This window comes from Magallana gigas, chromosome 7 (assembly GCF_963853765.1).
Source record: "Magallana gigas chromosome 7, xbMagGiga1.1, whole genome shotgun sequence".
Classification (NCBI taxonomy): Eukaryota; Metazoa; Mollusca; class Bivalvia; order Ostreida; family Ostreidae; genus Magallana; species Magallana gigas.
In genome coordinates, this window is record NC_088859.1 from 16,390,574 (window position 1) to 16,410,441 (window position 19,868).

Here is a 19,868-nt window from a genome sequence, read left to right on the forward strand (position 1 = left end):
CCATCAAAATTCATATGAATCATGTGTTTTAGACATGTTATTATTAGCAGGAATACATTGGTGACAGTTGTGTGCAAATAGGATTTCAAATTAAGGAATAAGGAATCATTCTTTTAGTAAATTATGAACTGATCAAATATTGTAGGAGTGATCAAATCCTTAAATGCCTGAAGGGCTTTTTAATAGATTTGATTACCCCCGATCATATTTGATCACCTCATAATATTCAAAGAATTCATTATTACTTATAATAATTCCTTATTACTTAAATTAATATATATTTCTACACATTACAAAATCAATTCGTAGTGATATAGACAAAGACACTGGAAAGTGTAATTATGCTTGTAGATTACTAATTAAACGCTTAGAATAAATATCCGCGTAAAAGCGCAAAAAGGACAACTCCAGATTTTAAGATTTTATTTTTTAGATAGATGTAACTTAAATAAAACTATGATAGAAATTTTGCGTTGGCGATTTGATGCAAATGGGTTGAATCGCGGAATTAAGTACTCGTGTAAAATAAGGAATCTACAGTATATGTGTCCTTGGTGCTTATTACAAAAGCTTAATTTTTTTTACCAGTTTAACAAAAATGCATATTTTGATATTTGTCTGGTACAGAGAGACTCGAACAGTTAACAATTTAGTTTACGTAAATATCTAGCTTATCTTGATCAACCGAGGTTGGTCCATATACCATACTAGACAGTGACATAAACTATCATACTCAAAAATCATACCCCACACAACAGGTTTCAATGGGCATAATGTTCTTGACCCGTCGGTCTTAATTTTTTTTTTTTTCATGTAAACAAGTCTTAAACTGTTGAACTGAATTTCTTTAAACTTTGAAGGTATTAGGACACAATTTTTAGATGTGCATATAATTAGGGTATTCCAATTATTTTTTCTGGAAAGAGGTTTGGCGCCTTTTCCCATTTCGTCTACATCCATGTTTCAACGGTTCTCCCAAGTACCCGTTACTATTTTAAACAGAATAATAATTAAGGTACCTGTCGCAACACAATTTTAAACATAGGAATTGAATTAATAATGGTGTCTGTAACCATTGATTTGCCATGAATTTAGGAAACCTGCACCGAGATTGAACTAATAGAACTCCGCGTATGACTGAAGTTGATATTCTGAACCATGATAACTTCCAGCAATGGCAACGAATATAAATGATTTGAACATATTTTAGTGTGTAAATTGCACAAAAGGATTGGAAACAAGTTCTTACAACTTCCTCTCCTAATGATAATGTATACAATATATACATTTTGTCTAAGTGATATTACGTGTTATTGTTATTGACTTAATAATAATTAAATTCATTGACATGCATTTACAAAGTAATTGCGAATATATAATAGATAACGTTAATATAAACGAATATGAATAAAAATACATTCTATCAATTTATTTGATACGCATTTTGTTTATAATAAACAATGAAAGGATAATGTGATCGTTTTTACATATGGTATTGAATTCATATTGTATAAATTTCATTCACCTATAAAAATACAATTTTCAGAATAAAAATGCTGTTTTGCATGTTACACTTAGTTGCCAAAAGAATGTCAATTTTTTCTTTCCACTATATATCTCATTAAAAACATTTTTGAGCTGAAGAATTGTTAAAAAGTAATTCCAAATTTTGAAAATAATTTTTTTGGCATCATATTTTGATATTTTCCCGAAGTCCGTTCCAAAGTAAGATTTTTCGGCTCGCATATACTTGTATTGCTGTTTCTTGAAAAATATCTTGGTGTTGTTTTTGAAACACGGGCACTGGAAGTTATTGTAAATATATTGCATGTGCATGTATACATGCACATGCAATATATGTACAATAACTTCCAGGGCCCGTGTTTTGAAATAATGAATTATGGTCAAAAATTTGAACCATGTATTTCAAAATGTGCAAATTGAATCAATTTAATCAGTATAAATTTCCTCAAAATTCGACAGAAAATAACACCGGAAAACCTGTTAAAAATCAGTCTTGTTTTAAGGAAAAAAATTGACATACTTTACAGATTGAATAAACCTGGAACGAGTTAACTTGACTTACTCCGCGGGGCGGGAAGCTGCGAACACCAAAACACGCCAAGGTGTCAAGTGATCGATAAACAATAACAAAACATGGTCCTGTTTGATCGATATTGGGTTATTGTACGGAGATTCACACAGAGGCACGAGATGATGCACGCGGAAACAACAACCAGCTGGATATGTGGAATGTCGTGGCGGATACATTGGTGACCGCAGTGTTTACCTCAGACTCATCAGCCCGCAGAAGTTTTGGAAATTAGAGGGGTAAAGTTTTTTTTCCCCCCAAAGTCTCTGTATATATAGTGGAATTATGATAATTTCACTCTTTGATTAAACTCTCTTTTCCTCTTTGTAAAAATAGAAGTATTTTTTTTTTAATTAATGAATATATTTAAATTAAATTTTTTATCAATTTATTTTACAGATGAAGATGTACAGATTTTCCCTAACCATGAGAGCATATACTTAGGAGTTTTCTTTTCCCTCTGTTTTGTCTCAATGCATTATGACAATAATCACCATGCCGCTTAGAATGTCACATAAATGGCCTAAATCTTGTGGATTTGATGTTTTCGGTGAAGGACCCGCATATGTGCTGAGTGTAGCGAAAGGAAGCATCGCATTTCATGCTGGTCTCTCGCCAGGAGACGAAATCATTGAACTAGATGGGGAGGATGTTACTAATGCTTCAGCAACAACCCTCAAGTCCCTGGCTAAGCATAGTCGCTCCCAGCCCCCCACTTTGGGAGTTATCACTCGTGTTCAGCAGATAGAGGTAGTGTGTTCGAGAGTATCGGGGTGTGGATTCGATGTACAGGGCAACAAACCTGTGCATGTGAAAAATGTGGAGTTATCGGGACCAGCTCACCAAGCAGGTGTCAAACCAGGTAGGGTAACTTTGAGTGATGTCTTATGAATGTTTTTACCCTGCTATTGAAAAATGCATTTATTTATCCACATAATGATTATGTAGTTAAATGGCAGTTTGATAATATCTACTTGTACATTGGTCATTATCATTGTGTGAATGGGCTTTGATTAAATTAGTCTTCATTGAAAAAGAAAGTAATGGTCCTTTGCTAATTTGATTGAATTTTAGTAAATTAGTTTAGAATCATTAACTCTCTTGGTGGATAAAAGTTCATAAATATTTATAATGGATGTCAACTACCCATCAATTTACATTCCAGAAACTTAACATTTGCAATTATATACACCAAACATTTTTTCGTAGGTATAAAAATGTATGCTCAGAAACTACTATCTCACATAAAAACTGAAATCACTCTTGCACAAACCAGTAATACTTCAAATATCCCTGAACATTGACTGCTGCGTCCTCGAAATAAATTAATAATTACACCAAAATTGACATTGCTCATCAAGATTTAATGTGTTTGTGTTAATAACAGGTGATATTCTTTTGGAAATGAATGGATTTCCGATCCGGAAACAAGAAGATGTCAGACCCTTCTTGTCCGGGAGGTTAAGAAGACTCGCTATCAGCATTATCCCCGTCGGAAGACGCAAGGAGTACAAACATGTTCTGAAGAGAAATGTTCCAACTCAAAACCAGCCCGGAGAATGGGGAAGAGTCAAAAGAGCCAAGTCACTACACGACAGGGTAGGACATTCACTTGTTGTTGTAACCTTCAGTATGTTTATAATTTTACACAGATATCTCTTTTTTTTAAAACCATTATTAATATAACAATTTTATGACACAAAATTTAAATAGACAGAGTTTTCGTAATATCTTTCCCCCATTTTTAAAAAATATGTATGAAAATAAGTCTACAAATAAAGCTTGATTTATTTTTGTGGAAATATTAAGTTTGATGAAGACATACATGACAGAGCTACAATAGCATCTCTACCTTAAACCTTGAAAATATTCAAAATTCCTATATATTTTCATGGCTTGCAGAGTATGTATTTAGGCCTACTTCTCAATTACGGTACTCTACTATATCAACAGATTTGAGGTTTATAGATCATTTATCGGAAGTGGTGGTACGTGTAATAATTCATTTTTAATTGTGTATTAAATTTTCTGAGCATCTTTGAAATAATATTTAACAAAAGAGACAGACTGTTCAAAGATACATATGGATGATGGGGCAGCTAGTTTATTAAATGGTACAGCGATTGTAGGAAGAGGTACGTAACTTGAATGTACAGCTACTGTAAGAAGTGGCATTCTGTCTACGGTTGATGTTCCTCTCCATGAATAATTGATTATTTTATTTATTTGATTACACACCCAAACGCTGTCTATTTTTCTTTTATTCCCCCATTAAAGGCAAATAGATCTGTGAAAAGATGGATGACTGTTAAATACCTTGAAAAAAGAGGAAAAAATCAATTATAGTAAAGAAAAAAATCGATCCCAGCTGTGTAAGAGTGGAGTAGGTATCTTGATGTGTAAACATTGGATGATCTTTTCTGAACAAAAGTTTATGATCTTTAATGTAAACAGAAAAAAGCCCCTTTCAGTGAGATTTGTCCTAGGAATTTTATGCAAAATATGCATATGAATGATGTGTAAAAATAGGGATTAAATTTTTTTAAGAAGCTCACAACCATGCTATTCATGTATAAGGAGTAATACATCGTGATAATACACAGTTATGTCTTGTGTATTATATCAAAAAACTTCAGAATACTGTTTTCGTAATTAATGTTTTGATGAACATAATACAACTATAAAAATATCTTTATGTTAAAACAGCTCTATTAGAACATACAACTAAAGAATAGTAAAGATCAATCAAGATTTGTTTGAATACTCGCTTTTTTTACCCTACAAAAAAAAATGCAGAACGCCTTGACACACAAAGAAGAAATAAAGAGTATTCCAGGTACAAATCTTGGCTCCCTGATACCCGATGTAAGGGTATCGAGAGGAAGCTCAGATCAATACCAACAACACTCAGGGGGATAGACTTCATTTATTTTACAAGACGTGAACACCATAAAGAAAAGCTAGCCCTATGCTTGCAATCAATGGCCGGGCTGATCTGGGCCCATGCTAGTCTGTGGGGTTTCTTGATTAATTTACCGTACCAAGGCATCAGGTGAAACTGTACCAGTAATTGTAAACAAGAAACACCTGACAATGAATTCATATTGTTACCTGTAGAAAAGAGCCTACAGGTTTTCCCTCCTTTTTAATTTTTTTTTAATTTTTGATTTTTTTTTTCTTTACTACCATGTGCAAGAAATTAGCAATAAGTGAATTTTCATGGAGGAGAGAAATACGAGAAATGTGTTTATGATTAACAGATAGAAAAATATTAGAAATTTAAGTGACAATCGTGATTAAATCAATCAAAAGCAACATACTGGTACTCCAGATATATTAATGTCTGCTTTACATGATATTTTGATTTTAAACAATTTATTCAAAGATTCTGAATGCTCTCTTCAAATTGTTTTTTTCTGTTTCAATTCATTTAAAATTGTGTGCATGCAGAGTGGGTGTTAAAAATGGTTGCTCCTAAAAACTGAGTCCATATATTAAAGGGCTTGGAGTATAGAGAAGAAAAAACAAATTTTTTTTTCTTGTATTTTGCAACAAAACAAAAGAACAAGGCAAGATTAAATTTGTATCAAAGATATCTATGCTGGTGATTATTATAAGCTGCAGACAGGAATGCAATACATGATCCACACTGAAGGTTGAAGCTAAGCTTGTTCTAATTAAAGGGAGCCTTGTAGATTTTACCACTGTTGATTTTGTTAAGTTCATCAGTTGCCTTGTGTCATTAACTCCCTAATAATATTCCAGCCAGAAAAATTAATCAAATTAATAGGATTTCCCAAGTTTATGTGCGTTTTTGTACCAAGCAAAGCGAAATTACTTCAAAATCGGCCATTGGCTTGTGTATCATTTGCTTCAACAATAAGTTTTTTGGGTCCCATGGCTCATAATCATGGGGAAATGCCTCTACAGAATAGCTTTAAAACACAGAATTGGATTCATCCCGTAGTATCGGGAATGGAACGGCTATGTTATTATCTGAAACATCTCATTTTTTGTGAAGCTTCATCAGGAGACAGGGCCATAAGTGCCATATTGACAATAGACCATTGAAATATCAGCCTGATCAATGTATTGATGAGATAAAAGGGGATTTGAAATGTTTTGGTTGTCATGGAGATAAATAAGTTAATATAAAAAGTTTACCTTTAAGTTTGTAAGGAATAAGAGCTCCTGTGCATATAATTTGTTCGAAGAAGAGGAAGGGGAAATATGCAGTTAGGATATCATTATGAGATTACATGCTGATGATTCGGATCATAAGAGTGCTTTTATGTGATTATAATAGAGGGGGGTGCCATGGCTCTCGTTCCTTTCATTAAAAAACAGATCTATCTCCCGATCTTCACAGCCAATATTGCAATGTTGACTGTGAACTTTACGCAGATGAACGAGATTCTGGGAAACGACTACGAGAAGAAGATGGCGGTGGTCAGTGTTCTGAAGCAGTACGCTGAGGATCGGGACGTAGACATGCTGGCCCGGGCTCTGGCCGCCATCCTCAAGACCCCCAAACAAACCAGAATCATCCAGCAGATCAGGTACAGTGCCAGATATTGTAGGAGTTACTCTGTGTGTTTTGTGTATATGTGTGTGATCTCGCTTGTAGTTGATTTATTGAAATTTTCACAATATACATGTATAAGAAAAATATATATTGATTAATATTTTTTTTATAGATTTAAACACAAATACATTGTACCAAAAATTTTCACAGTAATCGAGAAGTATATTCATTAGATATAAAAATAATCATAACATTGCACCTGATGTTTACTCATTATTATTATTGAATCAATATAAATAGTATTGAAATTGTAATATTTATTAAATACAAAAAATCAGTTACATAACATAACAGTATTTAAAAAGTATTGTTATATATTTATAAAATATGAAGATTCAAATGGATGTACATGGTTCCCAACTTTTTCAAAATATACGTTAGAAAGGGCAAATGTACTTTAAAATATAATTGATTTACCGGTACTTAAAGTCAATTTATTGGATGAATTGTTAAAAGGAAATTGTTATTTGAATCTTTTGATGACATTGATTCTTCTATGTCTCTTTTGATCAACTCCTGGTTTATGTACCAATAAAGATTTGATACTGATTGATATAAAACATTTGATATTGATAACGATTTATGTCTCTGATGTCATAATGAATTTTTAAAAATTATGTTACATAATATCCAAAACTTTCAAACCTGAAAAACTGATATTTAAAAAAGGCAAAAAAACCAGACTGAAAACAATGCTATAGATGTAAAACTCGAACCATGGCAGTCGACAAAAAATAATGCAGGCAATTCAGCCTCTCTTATTTATCGTAATCATTATCATAGTCATTAATGATAGCGGGGAGAATCTTTGATCTAGCCTCTCCAAAGATATTGTGAAATTTAGACCTCTTTGTTGTGCACTGCTGCACAAATTATGTTTTTGTTTTGCAGGCAGTTTATTCCACCTAAACAGCGGGCCCGATTTGATGAGTTTCATAAATATCAAAGGGCAAATATGATCAATTTTGAGGAAGAGGCGTCTAAATTTGATCATGCTCACACTGAGAGAAGGTAATGGTATTTTTCTTGTACAAACCTTTACTTGTATCTGTGCTCTCTCTGTCCTGGGCAATGTTTCTCAAAGAGAAATATAAGAGAAACCATGTAATGGTTTTGGAAGGATAATATTATTTTAAAATATTCAGAGGAGACAAAGTGGCATTTTGACTTGTTTGGTAAAAAAATCTACTTGTAGTTACGTATTGTGACACATCTTCCACAGAATATTCAGACAGGTGTTGATTTAAACAAAAGCTTGTCACTTCTACCTCATTTTTTTCTTACATTTGGACAGGATATTACATATGAAACTTTTTTTTACTTCAATAACTTGAATTTATGCTTGCACCATTTTATTTAGAGAAACTTTTTTAATGGCACAAAGGATTTTCTTTTTACAGGGTTTTTCAGATATTTCGAGAAAATGGTAGTTTTGGTTTTGTCATCAAGGGGAACAACCCAGTTTGTGTGGAGTCTGTTGATCCACTGGGACCTGCGGATAAAGCAGGGCTACAGGCAGGGGACGTCATCCTGAAGCTCAATAGTATTGATGTCAGGTAAATAATACACTGAGACTCTAATGCCCAATATTTTCAACAGATGATAAAACATGCTTTATCAACCCTTTTATGAATGTGTTAATAGTTACAGAAAGTCAATTTTTAATATTATGTGTAAATATTAAGTATGCAAATTTAGTGAGATCAGTTGGTTAAAGAGATTGATGGAGGCATGTACATTTATTAATTGATTCATTGATTTGTAACATTTTGCAGACGATGCACACATGCTCACCTAGTGCAGCTTTTACAGGACAGTGGGTCCTCACCAGAGATTGAGGTCCTGAGGACCCATAGAGATGGTAGGGACATAGAAATGAGGCTCAATTTATTTTAAAATTACAATTGTTTACTTTAATCACTTGTAATGCAAGTAATATATGAAAATTAAATTGCAAGTACAAGTATTTATCTTTTTAATTAATTTGTACCTATGTTGTTTCTCTTTGTTAGGTGGGTTGAGCACTTTCAGCATGTCTACAATGTCCCTGTCCTCCATATCAAGCCACGCCTCCTCAGAGTGGATGAAAGCAGACGGCAAAGACATGATTGACAGTAATGGAAAGTCCTTCAAAAGCCATGTTGGTTATATTCATAGCTATGTATCTCTTTCCTATGTATCTCTTTCAAAATTCATGCTTGTTTTTCATCTGTTTTTGCTGAAACTGTTTTGATATGAATTACTTTGTAGGCTGAATATTTGCTGACATCCAAAGAAAGATCTCACATGAGGAAAGCCATGATACATTATGACACATCCAGGTATATAGAAAAACACATTTTCTGCAAGTATTTCATCATAATTTTGTTGATTTTCTTTCTCACATTTAAATCTGAACATATTAGAGAGCGGGGTGAAAATAATTTTCTAAATTGATAACTTTTTATGGGTAAATGTCATGCAGCAGTGGTTATTGAAGATGTGTGCGGAAATAGACCAGTGAAATGGGGGGGGGGGGGGGGGGAGTAAAAAAAAAAGTCTTCATTCAGGAGAATACTGCAGAGAAACTACCGGTAAGTTGCTTTTAAAATGAACTGTTTAATTAAGATATTTTGTGTATTGTTATTTTAGAAACATTGTTGATTTCTACAATAAAGTGTCCCAGATACTGGACACCCAGTCCAAGAAAACCCTGTGGAAGTTCATCCTCCTTAAGCTGACTCCTCCGCATCAGGAGTACTGCCTCAACAAGATCAACCTGTCAGAGGAGGTCTTACTAGGTAACCACTTAATGTCTTCTACTTTGACAATTTTTTTACATTCGCTTGTTATTATTTCAGCTACATTGTCCATTGGCCTCGAATATCACTGGCCCTGCTCTGTCTGTCAAGTCAAGAAAAAATTGGTATAGTTTGATGCCAAAGACTTGATCGAAAAGGCAGAGCATTGTTTTCATTGTTACATTGTATTGCTTGGGTTATTCAATTTTATTTTCCCTTATTTACTTCTTAATAGTTTGGGATTAATAGCTACCTTTTTTTTTAAGTTGTCTTATTATTCTTTTGATAAAATGAATGAAATATATATTCCTTTTCAGAGGTAGCAGCCCTTCCAAGTCACATTGGAAGAACAGATGGAAGGAGTGAGTGGTTTTACTTTGCTCTACTGACTTCATTTGTTATTCAAAAATATTTAAGGGTTTTAATGGTGGAAACACTTCTGCAAAAATACTTCTTGAAACTACAGAAAATAACTTTTACTTTAAAATTCTGAAACTTGTCACAGAAAAAAATCAGAAATTCCAGTTTAAAACAGACATACTTTTCCCCTCAGAAATTTCAAGACCCCATACACCTCGCCAAAAGCCACAGCTGACCTCGTTTCAGCAACAGTGTGAATATTTGTTAACCTCCAGAGAGCGGACTCACCTGAAAAGGTCGCTAAGAGCCTACGCCCACAACAGGTAGGGGGCACCCACTGATCTAGGGCTGTTAACACAGAAATGCTATTGTATATATTAACAAAATGATGCACAGTAATGGTTATGCGTTAGCGAAGAGCCAGTGTTTTACTGTATTCATTTGGGAAAGATTTTTTAATTTATGCATCACATTTGCAGTGCATATGAATTAGAGTGATTATAAAGTGTAATAAACTAATAGTCTAAATGTTAAAATCAATTTTACTGATTTATTGCATCTAAGGTTTCCATGAAATTTTTTGCAATCTGTTTTATTTGTGTAATGAGGATTACCAATGTGCAGATTAATTCTTTTCCAAATCTTTCCCATAAATTGAGAGATGGGATCAATATGTCCAAAAAATTTGATTTAGATTATGCAATACTAAACATTGTTATAAAGGATTTGGCAAAGTTGGATTATAATGTTGAAAAGGTTATTCTTAACTAGGGAAAAGCCTGGAGGCCCATCTAATTTTAGAAGAAGCCTTGGAACCTGGAAATAAATATTTCTCTTTTAATGATATTTTTAGAAAAAAAATTCTGATATGTGAATTCTCATTTAGGACTCTAAGAATTATGGAAATAATAATCACCAAACACTAGATTTTTATAATTGTGTGATACATATACAAGAAGTTTCCTTGCATCAATGATAAAGAAAAAATTTTTATCGGTCAATTCGTGAGGAAGAAAATTTGCCATAATTTTATATGGAAAAATTTTCAGTAACAAAGACAAAAAGCCACTCTTTTTACTTGAAATTCATTTTCTAAGGAAAAACAAAATAAGAAACAGGAATTGGAGAACAAAACCTAATAAATAAAATAGAGAGGGAAAAAAAGGCGCTTTTTTTTATTTTTCCATAATTTATTGTTTCATGTAGGAATGTAGAGAGCTTGATTCAGTCGCTGGAGATCATTCTGGACACGCCCTCCAAACACACCCTGTGGATGTTCATCATTCCCCTCCTGATCACGGAGCATCAGGACTACACTAGGGAAAGACTCAACCTACAGGCTAGCAGCAAAAGTAAACTCCTGTCTGATCTAATACAGGCTAGCAGCAAAAGTAAACTCCTGTCTGATCTATGTCATGAGTGAATGCAAGCAAATATGTCATGAATGATCTACAATATTTATTAGAAAATATTTTTCAAGAAATTGGTAAAATTAATGATATTATTTAAATACTTTACTGCTATTTTGTTATTGCACGTGTTGATCCTGCATAGGCTTACTGGTTTAGAGCAGAAATTCACTGATAGTCAATCTCCGTTCTATAATGAAATTCTTTTGCAAGACTTTTTCATCTCCTGCTATCATTTATGTTTAAGGAATTGGAAAATTCCTTACAAGTGCTTCTTGTTATTGATTTCCTGAACAGACCTGGAGATTTTTATGTTAAATATTGTTTTTGTAGATTCCATCAAAACGGGCACTCCTGGTAGTCATTTTGGATCAACAAGGAGCAAAGTTCATGGAAATCCAAATGATGAATTCAAATATGGTATGAATGGTTTTTTCCTGTGTATTTATATATTGAATATGTAATTGTGATAAATGTCTTGAAGCTTTTAGCTGATTCTGCTCTTATTAGTAGGAGCAGCAGCAAGCTCCCTAAAGAGAAATCAAGGACGATCTAATTGGGTAAGAGTTTGCTTGCTCTGAAAGTGTATCATACATGTACTATATATTAAGATAAATTTTATTCATGCAATTTTGTTGACTTGCATAAAAAAGGGTTTTCCCTGAATTTTAATACACTTAAAGTTATTATACTTAAGCTTTGGATATGTTCAGTTTCAATCAATCAAACCAAATTTAAATTCATCAATCATTAAAATCAAATATTTTGACATTGTATGTTTCACGCAGCTTGTTTAAAATCTTTTGAATGTTTTTTGCATTGGTCAGTCTTCATACTCCTCTGATGAAGATGTTAGGGATCGGAGCATCAGGTCAGGGGTCAGAAAGGCCAGAGGTCGCTTATGGAAGAAAATGCATCCTGGGTACACCTACTCATCAGACGACATAGATCTCATCGGGAAACATGGATATGGTAGGGGCTGTACTGGGTCAAACTGAGGCATCAAGTACTGTAAACCAATTTTTATTCGCATGTGAGAAATTTTCTGGAGGTTCGCAAGAGCCTCATTGTTGCAAATAATTCTCACCGTGAACCAATGATCAAATGTCGGTGGTAAATTATTTTTCAGATAATCTGAATCTTGATAGCAAAAATTAGTTGCCTCGAACAAGTTTATCTATTGTGCAAAATAAAGTCAATGAGAAAAAAAGTTGGTTTACAATATTGGTCTGGTCTGGTCAGTTACTATCAACTTATTTTGAATTGGGAAGAATAGGATAGATCATTTGCTTCTTTTTAAACCATCTCTCTGCTAAACTTAAGCTTAAATTTTTAACATCATATTGTTTGATAATATATGTATTTATAGATGAAAGCTAAACATTTTGACAATACTCCTTTTTCTGAACCATATTGAAAATAATTATGTAATAAGAAGGGAATTTTATTGTATATTAAAGACTTCAGTAGACACAGAGATGGCACAGGGAAGGCTTATGATTTTGCTTTGATGAAGGAGTTAGAAGAAACTAGGAAGGTGGTTCAGGAGGCCAAGAGAGCATTCCAAAGCAACAGGGGATCAGGTACGACCGTACTTATAGTAAACATGAATCTTCTCTGTTTCTCTCTTTGCATGGTATTACATGTGATGATTAGAAATCTTGTACCAAATATTGATTTTTTCATAGGTAGTTGTGATTGTTTGAAGGTTTTGCTATTTACAGGTTTAAAAGTAGTCGGAACTGTTTTCATTTCAATAGTTAGTTTATTAACTTCAATTTAAAGCAAAATCTTGCACTTAAATTGGTCTTGCTCTCTTTTTATCATTTAGAATCGGAAGAAGAGATCCATTCTGCCACTAAATATGTGACCGTGATCCCCATCCCTCAGTTTGAGCACTCCAATATCAATCACCATGAGAGTCCATTGTTAAATGGACATGCTCACTCCACCAGCCTTCCCAACGGCCTCAACGAGCCCCCAGAAATCATCTTCACTAGTGAGTCGGACAGCGAGGCTGACTTTCAAGCAACTATGACCAAGTCACTGTTTTCTGTGAACTCCAAAGATTCCTTCAACACTAGGGCCCTGACGGCCCTGAAGGAGCTGGATGCTGCCATGGCAGCAGAGGCATCCGACCTAGAGTTAGGTCCCCTAGGGATGAAGAGAAATGGGAGTGTACCTTCCCCCTCACAGTCGTCCACGAATGAGGACACTGACCCAGATACAGATCATCAAGTGGCCGTACCCCCACCTCCAGGTGTGTATCAGGTTCTTGAATTTGGAGGGGGAATATCTTATTGGCAATTTTACAACAAAAGTACACTGCAGTATTCTGAGACTGCCATTTAATTATAAGGTTTATTATGTGCTTCGTAAGTTTAACTGTTTATACATCCAGGCGTAAACATGTATTTAACATGGAAGTGACATTTTCAAGTCGGAATGGTACTGAATTTATGTATCCAAGGATCTTATGGGTTTTGGGATACTTGTGTATCAGTTCTTAAGTATTAGTTCAAAATTCAAGGAAGATTTGGATCAGAGGGCTGATAAAAAAAACATTACAATTTTCTGAGAGATCTAAGTTGTTGATTCATATCAGCAAAACTGTTTTTCACAAAGATGAAAAAGTTACCAAAAAGATTGGAATCAGACAACCAAAGTAATTAAAATTTACATTCAGCATTATCTTGATTTTACAGAATGAATTTTTACCATGTTTACATTATGGTGCACTTGTTCCCTGTAGGTGTATAGGTAGAGTAATTGAGCTGTCTTGTATCTTTCAGCCCCTCCTCCCCCTCCTCCACCCCCACCTCCCTCCCTGGTCACAGATGTGGGGATGTCAGTGCACCAGGTCAATGTCAAGAGGATCAACTGGGAGAAGCTTGATGCTGATAAAGTAGAGAACACAATCTGGGAACAGGTATGAGAAGAGAATTTATTTGGGCATGAATATATAAACTTTTGTTTTTAATTGAATTATAATTTAATTTAGAAAAGATCATAAATCCATGTTATTTCATCTCTCTGACACTCTACACACTACAGAATTCGGCACCCACAAAATTCAATGATTTCTCAGTGCATGGATACATTGAACTACACATGATTCTCAAATCTGAAGAGCATTGATATCAAATAAAAGGCCATAAACCTAGTACTACTCTCACTTTAAACTTTCGATTTTCAGCTTGGAAATGATGACTTGGATGATGTAATTAAGTACCTTGAATTAGAAAACCATTTCAGTGTTCAGAATAAAAAAACAAGTGAGTGCATGTTTTGTGCAGATTTATTTTGTGCTTCAATTTTGATAGAGATATATGTAGCTTATATGCTTTGAATATGTGTAAATGTCAGCAAATTGAATCAATAAAGATTAACTTCAAACGGTTTCAAGTTCCTGTTCTCACACTGATGAACTTTATTTCATAATTTTCTATGTTTAATCAAGATGTAATGTTTTGTAGAGGTGCCAGAGAAAAGAAACGAAATATACATCCTCAATCCAAAAAAGGCCTACAACATATGTGAGTGTCTGTCTTTTATGATTTAATTAGTGTGAATTAAGTACAAAAGGGTACTTAAAAAGAAGTTCTTTCTCTTGCATGTTTTTCTGTATTTCTGACAGCCATCTTGCTAGGACACTTACGTTTGTCTGTGGAGGACATGAAACAGGCTCTGTATGAAATGGACGAAGAAATCCTCACCCCTGAACTTCTGAAACAATTGGTGGCATTTGCCCCTAGCAAATCTGAAGTATGAAAACTTTTATAAAAGATTGAAACATTTTCATTTTTAAGTTGTAACACAACTGAAGAAATCTCAAATTTCTTTTAAAAAAATTGGAAATATTGTCAATTTTGAGTTTTTAAAGTTAAAATTTGTTTTGATATCTGTTTTTGATGTTTTTCATTTTGTTGATTAGATGGAGCGTTTTAATTCTTTTGATGGGGATTTGGATGAATTGAGTAAACCAGACTTGTTTGCATATGAGGTAAGCATTTTATGTAATAATGCATCCAATATTTCATGCACAAAATATTTAATGTGAGTGTTTCCAATTTAGTGATTTGATTGCTAAGCATATTCATATTTTATGTTTATGCCAGGATAGTTATAAACAATGTTTTCAATCATAGTTTGATAATGATACAGAGTATTTTTTTTCTGAAGATGAGCAGAGTACCAGGGTATGAACAGAGGTTGAAGGCTTTACTGTTTAAAGGGAACTTCAATGAAAAAATCACAGAAATGAAGGAGGTAAAAACAATTTATACAGTAGTGTTAAAATAATGAATAAAATATTTATAATTATAATTCATATTTTTAAACAATTCAAGAAATTGTTTCTTTTTTGTGTCATTTATAGAACCTTCAACACATTAGAAAAGCATCAAAGGAACTCAGACATAGCAGAAAATTAGCCAAACTACTGGAGGTATTTTGCATTTGGTCAAATATTGATTGAAGATTTTTACTTGTCTATGAATGCAGGGGTTACATATTTGATTCATCATTTCAGTTGATATTGGCAATGGGAAATTACATGAACAAGGGCAACCAGAGAGTTGGAGAGGCAATAGGATTCAAAATATCATTTCTATCACAGGTATGCTATAAAATTCATTTTTTTGAAAAGTGCTTGTTTAAAAAACCAAATAAAAAAATCCCATACTCAATTTCATCTTAAATAGTTTTATGTAGCAACTTCAAAGTTTAGGTTGTCCAAGTAGCGTAGTGGACAACGCACTTGCTTGTCACCGCTGCGACCCGAGTTCGATACCCGTGATTGACAGTGGTTGTATGTGATAGGGTATGGTCGCCCGCTTGGACACGTGGGTTCTCTCCGGGTACTCCGGCTTCTTCCCACACCAATGACCCCCTCGCGCTAACATCCGTGCCAACGAGAGATATTAATATAAGTTGTAGAACTTGCTTATCAATCGTTGTAAAATAAATAAAGTTCAGTAAAAAGTTTAGGTTTTATTTTTAAAATATCATGAGACTTTAAAGTAAATTCGTTTTTATGATTTGTTTTGTGTCATCTGTTGTAGCTTGACATTACAAAGACCAAGGACAACAAGACAACCTTCATACATGTCCTTGCTGACGCCGTGGTTACCAGGTTTCCCGATGTCCTGGCCGTGGGTGAAGAACTTGGTACAGTAATGGCCGTCGGGAAAGGGAAACTGGCATGTAGTAAGTAGTATGGAAGTCATTATTTGGTACTGAGATTGTCTTTTATAGAACATTAACCTGATTGGTACTAACATGTTATACTTTGTGCAGATGATTGCTATGAACAATTAAAAAAAAAAAAAGAAAAATGATTGCATTTCAATTTACATGTACATCTACATGTAGACCACTGTTGGAATAAGTTTATAGTCGAGGGAATAATCTCTTACTTTGATGTAAGGGAAAAGATAATATTGTTGTAATGGAGAATTCACTTTATAGCTTGTAATATCAAATAATTTACATGTACCTGCACATTTTATTAATGGTACCTTTCTCTTTTTCAGTGTCAAATATTATGTTAAACCAGGAACTTCAAGAACTCAGAAAAGTTCTGCAGGTTTGTAATTGCTTACAAATAAACCTTGATTAAATGCCTTTGTGTATTGATTGCATGAAAAGCCAGACAATATCATGTCTATTTTATTTTTTAGGAGATATCTAATACCCTGGACAAGTTTGGTTCACAGAAAACAAGGACTCTAAATGATTGTTTTCAGGATGTGATGGGTGTATCCTTCATAGACAGGAAGTTCAGATCACACATATTATATATGTAGAAAAAGACTTGATCATCTTTTACCCCTTCTTTTCCTTCTCGTCCGACTTGCTGCCATTCTGACACATTAATTCCAGCAGCAATAATACCAGTGTGTCAAATTTAGTTCTCACTTGGTTCATGATGTTTAAAAAGTGTAAAATATGAATTCATCAGGTTTACTTAAATGAGAGCCTAAAACAAGTTGAGTGTTATTATACATGTACAAGCTTATCTTCTGAAAAGATTGGTGAGCTAGCGCCGTAGCCATCCTAAAACACAGAAGCAGATTTCTGAATCCTTGATTTAAATTCCTGAATCGATTAATTAACAATAGGAAGGCACAGTGGTGTACTGGAACTTTGCTGGAGTGGGGTCTCAATTTAGAATTGTGAATCTAGAGTGGGCTTCACATCGGCAATGGTATAGCTCATTGACTGTGCCTAAATCATTATGTTTCTACTGTTATTTCAATTTCGAGGTGAAAATTTGTAAGAACCATTGGTACTGTTGTGTAGCAATCGTATCTTCTCGGGCCTTTCTGGCATTTCCGGCAACCTCGGAAACATCTGAGGTTGTTTTCCGAGCTTGAAGGAATTTAAGATAAAGCTAGCTATTTATTATAATATTTAAAATAACCTTGCATTATAAGACCTAAGCTACTGTTACTTTTTGACATTTTCAATAAAACACAAAACTTCATGTGAGGATGATAAAAACGAAATTCAAATGGTACAGTTTATCTACAGTAGTACAGTATTCCCATAATCCCCCACTATGGAGTCGAGCATGAGTATTCCAGTGAAAAAAGACTAACGTAGTTGCTAGCGCTCGAGAGCGCTAGCAATAACAGTAAATCATCTCCCCCTATTTACTTTTAATATAGGTTACCAATAAGTGATTATCCGCAGAAGGGACTGTATCCTTTTCTTTAAATTCACAGTTGTAGATATTTTTATCTAATGAATTTGTTTGAATTTTCTTTTCTTAACATGAACAGCATTTTATATCACAAGCCTCTGATGAAATTCAAGCTTTGTTTCGCTTACAAGCCAATACAATGGAAGAGTTCCAAAGCATGGTCCAGTTTTTTGGAGAGGACCCAAAGAAAACTACAACAACTGAAATTTTTGGAATTTTTGCAGACTTCATTACAAAATTTGAGGTACTGATAGCCATAATTTTATTTTACAAATATACTAATAGTCCAAATATGATGCATCACAAACATGGATTATATAATGTACATTTGAGTTGAGTTATAAATGTGTCTTGAAACTTCAGAAACTGAAAGTAGCAAAATACTAGCCACAAAATACTTTCAATAGAAAGATTTTAGTGACAAAATCTCTCATATTTGTGTTCATATTTGTGATCATCATTCAATGTAAAGCTTATTCCAAATTCCTAACCCCCCCCCCCAAATATTAACAATAACAGTTCAGTTTACTTAATTCATATAGTGGCAATTAAACTGATTGTGGTTTTTCCTTTCAGGCAGCTCACCAACAGAACATGATGCACAGGAGACGGTGACAGCAGCCCCACTAACCTGCATGTAGCTCATTGACCAATAATCTCCTTTGGTTTACTCCTACAGATTTCGCAACTCATTTTTATACCAAGGAGTAATGTCGACAACACACATCCTCTCTATTACAAAAATCTTGATTTTGTCATCACTGACTCTCATATCATTTCCAAATAAAAACAAATTCTGTGCTGTGAAACAATGTTGTATTTGTGTACTGCAAACCTTAATTTATTACTAATAATTCCTGTTCTGTTCAGAGAAGAAGTTAACAAACTTTTTCCATGTGTAAAAATTTAAATTTTTTATAGCTTGAGTAGTATAAACGGAATCTTTTTGACCCGCCCCCTCTTTTTTTTCTTTTCTGCTTCCGCCTATTTAAGGAGGCCGACTTAAGTTTGCATTGCGCATGTTTTTGCGCATTCTAATATAATACAGTTGATTTTTACTTCTTATGATTTTTTTTCGACATCATTTATAAAATTGAACACAATAAACAAAATATAGATAAAAATATTTAGATTTTTAAAGGAAATTTTTATTTTTAACACGATTTTTACTTTGTGCGGTAGATGAGCATTGCCATTGCGCTTTTATGACGTTATGATAAAATGAAGCTTTGTAGGAGTACGTTATAAGAAATAACATAAAAGAAAAAGTAAAAATTGTACGCTGTTGAAATTTTACATACAGAATGATGCTATCCTCGATTACATTTTCCTCATTTGTGGAATGAATCCATTTTACCAATCATCATTCGTGATGATCCAAATATATAGCAAAATTTTGTGCATTTTAATATTTTGAGATGGCCCCCACTAAAAACCAGACGGTAGAATTTTGTGTTTTTTGCATATAAGGTAGGAAATGATATTAATAATCATATATAACAATTTGAGAAAAAAAAAGCTATTGTATTTTTTTTAAACTGCTTTGATGTGCGGAAATTGACAGTTTCCTATATATTCCTATAGTAAATGCATTGGCGGATCCAGAGGGGGGGTTCCGGGGGTCGGAACCCCCCCTTTCTCTGGGACATATGATTTTTTTAAAACTTGTAATATCTATTTAAAGGCAATTTTTCCCATTTATAATATAATTACTGTAATTATCTCAAAGAAATGCTTTTAAAATTGCTTATTTAAAGAATGTCTTATATATACAACATATTTCTTTCTTATATGAAAAACCCTAATGATTTTTTTATCGGAAAAAAGTACTCCCCTTCAGCATCCGGTGTTCACTTCCATGAAAAAAATTGCTAAAAACACAGATTTATAATAACATCTACAATGTATTTTCTGCTCTATTTCTTTTTTAAAATCG

The 19,868-nt window shown here is 33.6% G+C and overlaps 1 protein-coding gene across 5 annotated transcripts; it reads left to right on the forward strand.

The window, feature by feature from the left end:
* Positions 1-2,079: 2,079 nt before the first annotated feature.
* Positions 2,080-18,762, forward strand: LOC105334802 (delphilin). 5 transcript variants are annotated; one of them, XM_066066557.1, is made up of 31 exons: positions 2,080-2,331; positions 2,492-2,954; positions 3,480-3,691; positions 6,497-6,651; positions 7,569-7,688; positions 8,078-8,233; positions 8,453-8,538; positions 8,690-8,817; positions 8,928-8,998; positions 9,309-9,457; positions 9,775-9,819; positions 9,993-10,140; positions 11,024-11,208; positions 11,560-11,646; positions 11,737-11,786; positions 12,054-12,198; positions 12,687-12,809; positions 13,058-13,486; positions 14,019-14,155; positions 14,423-14,501; positions 14,703-14,762; positions 14,864-14,991; positions 15,161-15,229; positions 15,409-15,495; positions 15,605-15,673; positions 15,758-15,844; positions 16,290-16,434; positions 16,761-16,813; positions 16,908-16,985; positions 18,012-18,176; positions 18,509-18,762. In XM_066066557.1, the coding sequence occupies exons 2-31, from the start codon at positions 2,573-2,575 to the stop codon at positions 18,545-18,547; spliced, it is 3,867 nt and encodes a 1,288-aa protein (XP_065922629.1). In that variant the 5' UTR covers positions 2,080-2,331; positions 2,492-2,572; the 3' UTR covers positions 18,548-18,762. The 5 variants fall into 5 exon arrangements, with proteins under 5 accessions (XP_065922629.1, XP_034311383.2, XP_065922631.1 ...); XM_034455492.2 differs by having other exon boundaries at positions 11,740-11,786; XM_066066559.1 differs by having other exon boundaries at positions 11,024-11,169; positions 18,509-18,761.
* Positions 18,763-19,868: the final 1,106 nt, after the last annotated feature.